The sequence below is a fragment of the Carcharhinus amblyrhynchos genome, chromosome 23 (assembly GCF_965287045.1).
Source record: "Carcharhinus amblyrhynchos chromosome 23, sCarAmb.v2.hapA, whole genome shotgun sequence".
Classification (NCBI taxonomy): domain Eukaryota; kingdom Metazoa; phylum Chordata; class Chondrichthyes; order Carcharhiniformes; family Carcharhinidae; genus Carcharhinus; species Carcharhinus amblyrhynchos.
In genome coordinates, this window is record NC_137346.1 from 13385608 (window position 1) to 13391998 (window position 6391).

General features: G+C 40.5%; 1 protein-coding gene across 4 annotated transcripts in view; it reads left to right on the forward strand.

Annotated features, from left to right (window-relative positions):
* Positions 1-5541, forward strand: part of akap10 (A kinase (PRKA) anchor protein 10) — a 95224-nt gene extending 89683 nt beyond the window's left edge. For 2 of the 4 annotated variants that reach the window (XM_080210863.1, XM_080210864.1), the window contains one exon: positions 4728-5532. Coding sequence is in view for 1 of the 4 variants with exons in the window: in XM_080210864.1 (XP_080066990.1) it covers positions 4728-4733 (6 nt within the window). In the remaining 3 variants the exon portion in view is untranslated. Of the gene's footprint in view, positions 1-4727 lie in introns of all 4 variants that reach the window. The other 2 variants (XR_013889295.1, XM_080210866.1) reach the window with 2 other exon arrangements.
* Positions 5542-6391: the final 850 nt, after the last annotated feature.

Here is a 6391-nt window from a genome sequence, read left to right on the forward strand (position 1 = left end):
AAATAGGTGGAAAATGGCAGATGAAATGCAGAGAAGCTGTGAAGTGATTCATTTTGGTCAGAAGAATATAGAGAGGCCATAAGAAAGGGACCTGGGTGTATATGTACATGAATCATTTGAAGGCAGCAGGACAGATTAAAGCAAAAGGCATTCTAGGTTATCTTAATAGGAGCATTTTTCTACACAAACGTAACATACCTCATTTGCTTTTGTAGTCAGAGTTTGGCCTCAACTGGACTATTGTGTCCTTCTCCCTGTAGCCCCTGCACAGTCTTCCTTTCCAAATAATTCAATTTCCTCTTGAATGTCTCGATCGCACTTTAGGAAGCGAGTACAGAAAAAAATTCTGAAGAATGGCTCCAGGGATGAGGAACTTGAGTTAATTGGTTAGACTGGAGAAGTTGGGACTGTTTTTCTGGAAGAGCGGGTTGAGAGAAGATTTGATAGACCTATCATGAGGTGGATGAAGGAAAAAAGTGTTTCCATTAGTGGGAATGATCAAGACCGAGAGGGTACAGATTTAAAGTAGCAAAGGTGATGTGAGAAAAACCTTTTCACACAGCGGGTGAGCTGGAATGCATGGCTGAGTGCGATCGAGACATTCAAGAGGAAATTGAATTATTTGGAAAGGAAGACTGTGCAGGGGCTACAGGGAGAAGCAGGGGAGTGAAACTAGGTGAAATTGCTCCTTTCAAGACCAAGCACAGACACAGTGGACCAAATGGCCTATGTTATTATCATTCTGATATACAGGTAGCACTGATGTTGAAGGTGGCATCATCAGAACAGATGGCGAAATGGGGAGAATGGAATAGAGTCGCAACAGGAAGCAAGATTAAAGGAAGTGTAGTGAAGGTGCTGTGGGAGGCAGTGGATACTGGTGGATGGCCTGTCTCCAATAATGGAGAGAACAGTCTTGGAAGGGAAGAGTCAGAGATTGCGAGCAGAGGGGGACTGGGGGGGTGGGGGGGCGGGGAGTGGGGAGTAGTGATAAGGAGCATAGCATTTGCTTTTTAAAAAAAGACTGAGCAATGTTCAGTAACTGCAAAAGCAAAAATGAAGGCAGTGCTATTTTGAGATGGTCAATTTACAAACCATGCCACAGCACTATTAGAATGCACTTTAACAGGGGATACTGGAGAAAGAAGTGATGGAGGAAATCTGAATGGGACTGGAGCATCATTTTCATCTTGTCTCCATTCAGTTAGAGACAAATTGAAGATCAAGCTGAGAGAGAAACATTTGTCCAGCAGCTGTCTTTGGCCACTCAAATTCTCTTGATGTGTTTTATTGCAAGGGAGTTTTGTTTTATAGGACCTACTTATAAAATTATTGGCTAGCATTCCGTAAAGAAATGAATCATTAATATGTAAGATCAATGATCTCAATATCTCAACCAAACTAGAAAACATTTGCTTTAAATTTTTGAAAAGCTAAATATATATCAGGTATCTCAATGGAATAATTTTTCCCACCCATATAATTTGTGGCAAGATTTAGTGCATTAATCAGTTCATTCCTAACAGCTGACACTCTGTCAGACGAATTAAGCTGTCACCATATTACAGTGTGTCTATATTAATGTACTATATTAATGTTGTCCCTTTGTTTAAGAAAGGAAACAGGAATAATCCTGGAAATTACAGGCTGGTGAGCCTTGTGTCAATGGTAGGGAAATCATCGGAGAGGATTCTTAAGGACAGGATTTACTCTCATTTGGAAAATTATGGACTTATTAGTGACAGGCAGCATGGTTTTATGTGGGGGAGGTTGTATCTCTCAAACTTGGTTGAGTTTTTTGAGGGAGTGACAAAGGTGATTGATAAGGGCAGGGCGGTGGATGTTGTCAATGTGGGCTATAGCAAGGCTTTTGACAAGGTCCCTCATGGCAGGCTGATACAAAAGGTGAAGTGATATGGGATCTACGATGAGCTGGTAAGAGGGGTACAGAACTGGTTGGGTCATAGAAGACAGAACGTAACAGTGGAAGAATGTTTTTCTGACTGGTGATCTGTGACCAGTGGTGTTTCTCAGGATCAGTGTTGAGACTGCTGTCTTCCATAGTATATGTAAATGATTTGGAGGAGAATGTAGGTGGTCTGATTTCGTAAGTTTGCAGACAACACAAAAGATTGAGGGAGCTGCAGATAATAGGGAGGATTGCCAGAGGAAGCGCCAGGATATAGGTAGGTTGGAGATTTGGGCAGAGAAATGGCAGATGAATTTAATCCGGACAAGAGCAGGGTGATGCATTTTGAAAGGTCTAATGCAGGAGGGAAGTATACAGTAAATGGTAGAACCCTTAGAAGCATTAACTTAGAGGAATATAGGCGTTCAGGTCCACAGTTCCCTGGAAGTGGTAATACAGGTGGATAAGGTGGTCGAGAAGGCATATGGCATACTTGCCTTCATCAGTTGGGGCATAGAGTGTAAAAATTGGCAAGTTGTGTTGCAGCTTTATAGAATTTTTAGTTAAGCCACATTTGGAATATTGCAGACAGTTCTGGTTGCTATACTACCAGAAGGATGTAGAGGCTTTAGAGAGGATATAGAAAAGATTACCAGAATGTTCCTGGTTTGGAGGATATTAACTATGAGGAGAGATTGGACAAACTTGGTTTGGTTTCAGCTGAACGTTGGAGGCTGAGCAGTGATCTGATTTGAAGTTTACAAAATTATGAGAGGCATGGATAGAGTGGAGAACACAGTAAAAAGTCTGACAACACCAGGTTTTAGTCCAACCGATTTATTTGATAGTAAACTCATAAGCTTGCGAGGGGATTCCCTCTTCGTCAGGTGAATGGAGAGTTCTGGCCTCAGACAGAGCATATAAAGCACAGACAGTTTACAGAATACTGATTAGAATGCGAATCTTTAGAATGGAGAGTCAGTCTTTTTTCCAGGGTAGAAAGTCAATTACTAGGGGACATGAGTTAAAAGTAAAAAGGGGAAATTTTAAAGGCGATGTGAGAGGCAAGTTTTTTATACAGAGGGTGGTAAGTGCTTGGAATGCACTGCCAGAGGAAGCAATAGAAGCAGATACAATAGCAACATTTCAGAGGCATCTTGACATATACATGAATAGGCAGGGAATAGAGGGATATGGACCGGAATAAGGCAAAAGGTCTTTAGTTTAGAAAGCTGTAATGAGTCAGCACAGGCTAGGTGGGCTGAAGGGCCTGTTCATGTGCTGTACTGTTCTTTGTTTTTAATGAAGTTTCTTCAGCAAACAAACAGTAAACCATACTTTAAGAGTGATTTATTTTCACTCTATTTTAATTTCATCCCACATTGCCCAATGTACAAGGGGCTGAATGGCCTACTCCAGTTCCTAATTCATGTGATTGTAAATTTTGTATTTGATATTATGATACTATTGCGTTGTACAGTTTGTGGTTTTGTTTTAACTGTGTACAAATCGCTGAATAAAGTATGTATTGTCTGTTATAGCTTCATCCCATAAACTGAGTGAAATAATAGAAGCAGGAAACAGGCAGAAATGGGCTTTCAGTGCACACTGATCACAGTGGGCTAAGATTCTTCATGCAGCTGTTGTTTTAACACTGCACTTCAGCTATTAAATGCAACACCTGCTTTTGTAACAGCTATGCAAACACGAACAGCGTGAGTTCAGAGACTGCAGTACATCTCAAGAATTTCGTGTGACTCCTTTAAACTGAAAGAGTGAAGCTTGAGCAGTCATAAGAGCTCCCTGGGGTGCGGGGATCATGATGCAGCCCTAATATCTGGTGTAAATGATTTTTTTTATTGCAGTACTGTGTTGTTATCTACCACAGCTTTCTTAAAAGATTGGGATTGTATTGTATCATGTGACTGAATCAGTGGGTATAACAGTTATGGTGAAGGGCCAGAGCATTATTATCACATTTAAGGAGAGCTAGAAATGCAGAAAAGACTCAAAATACAGAATGGTTTAGCTTCAGTAATATTTGCACCATATATAGTGGATAGAGTAGCAACTGCTTGTATTTCTATAGGTACGTGTTTTGGAGCACTTTGCAGGCTGATGGATAGAGGAAGGGAGAGAAAACAGTTTAAGGAAGTGACCTTTTTTTGTTCTGGGTGTTATGGTTGGAGAACATTTGAAATGGGCTTTACAATAGTGGTTACACAATACAATACAGTGGTTAGTACTGCTGCCTCACAGTGCCAGGGAGCCGGGTTCAGTTCAATTGGGTGACTGTCTGTGTGGAATCTGCACATTCTCCCTGTGTCTGTGTGGGGTTTCCTCCAGGTGCTCCAGTTTCGTCCCACAGTCTGAAAGAAGTGCTGGCTAGGTCATGCTAAATTCTCCATTAGGTGCCGGAGGTGACTACAGGATTTTCACAGTAACTTCATTGCAGTGTTAATGTAAGCCTACTTGTGAGACTCATAAAATAAACTTTAAAACTTAAAATTTAGGCTTGCTGATTCTAAATGGCACTCCACTGGTTTGTTGCCATCTGTTTTATAGTCCTTTATCACTTGATTTGACGTGCAGTAAAAGTTGACGACACGGCTTGTTAGAGGGATAAGATCGGATGGATTAGATTTAAAAAAAAGCACTCATAGCACTCAACAGCTGCTGCTTCCTATCCTGTATGTGTTAGATCACAAGTTACAATGACAGATATCAGTTGTTTTTTTCCTTTGTTCTCTGAGGGTAACTTAGCTTTTTGAAACTTTCAGGTTGATTGTTGTGTGTGTTTTCTTTGTCCTAATTATAGCTATGACTAAAAGGAAGAAGACTTGGTTCCTGTACCCTCCTATTCAAGCAGCTTCACTCCACGTCCAGCAGAGGTCGCCTCCTTTCTGTTAACACAGCCATGAAGCCACACTGTACTTTACACAATATGATATTACTCCGTTGTTTGTATGAAGAAGACTATGCATTCCAGGATCGCCAGCCCCCAGTTGCGCACGTGTTTCAACACCTTTAATACCAGTCGGGATATTATATGAAGGTTTTCTTTTCTCATGAAGTTGCTGCATCAAGATGCAAAATCTAAGGATTGCAAAAATGCTCTTTAGATCTGGGTTCTGGGTGTATGGTTTGAGAACATTTGAAGTGACTATTATAATAGAGCTTTGCTGTGTTCTAAATGCCACTCCATTGGTTTGTTGCAGTCTGTTTTATTGTCTATAGAAGATACCTTCAGGATTTTCGTTTGAAAAATATCAGCAGAATGGGGGAAGAAACGCAATCTGTTTTTTTTGTAAAATTTTGGAAAATCACTCATTACTGGCTGATATCTGATAAATGGAGCTATTTAATCAGATGCTACCTAATTGTATTGAGATTGAGTATTATCACAGAAACAAACAAACAGGCTGTGTGTAGGTTTTTGGTACTATGTACCATTTCTATGTTTTCGGATGCATAAGTATTCATGTACTTAATCTAAAATCATACCTATTTAATTGTGTTTGATTTAAAATACATATATTATTGAGGATGGTGTGACTTGTGTTTGTTTTTCTCATTTTTGAATAGATGGGTGTATCTAGACATGGGTGAATACAGTCAAATTAATGAAGAACCTTTTTGTATGAAATTGACTTGTTTAGTTGTAAGCGCTTCTAGCAGTACAGTGAAATAACAGATTTTCTTACAGGTACCAAAAATTATTAAGCCAGTGACGAGTACCCAGTGATTTCCATTTATTTCACAACCTTTCTTTCAATTGTGCCTCATTATTTGACACAAGGCCACCCTTGTTGCACACGTGCACTCTTGCATGCTTGTTCAATATCATTTGCCCTCTCGCTTCCTTTCCATTTCAATGTTGTTATTGTAATCATTTTTATATCCTGACATGGTTTCAGCGGCTATCAGTAGACAGAGCTATTGCTTCACAACTGCAATGTCTTGTCAGACCTTGAAATGAACTTCAAACCCCATATTCATATCCTACATCATTCGAGACTACCTACTTTGATGACCACACCACTTACCTTTTGTACTTGCTTCATCCTTACTTGAAAACATTATTCATGTTTTCATTATCTTCAGATTTGACCTCTGCAGTTTATTTCCTGCTCAAGCTCACAGCATCCTGCACCCTAAAGAAAGGAATTCAGAACATTCCCTCATTGAACACATCTTTGCATGTTCTTGCTCCATCCTACCTCTGGAAACCCCTCCAGCTCCAGTTAGCAATCGTGCTCTTTAGACCTCTCAACACTCTTATTCAGCCAGGGTGGCATAGCAGTCAGCACTGCTGCCTCAGTGTCAGGAATCCAGGTTCAATTCCCGGCTTGGGTCACTGTCTGTGTAGAGTTCGCATATTCTGTGTCTGTGTAGGCTTCCTCCGGGTATTCCAGTTTCCTCCCACAGTCCGTGAGACATGCTGGTTAGGTGCATTGGCCATGCTAAATTCTCCCTCAATGT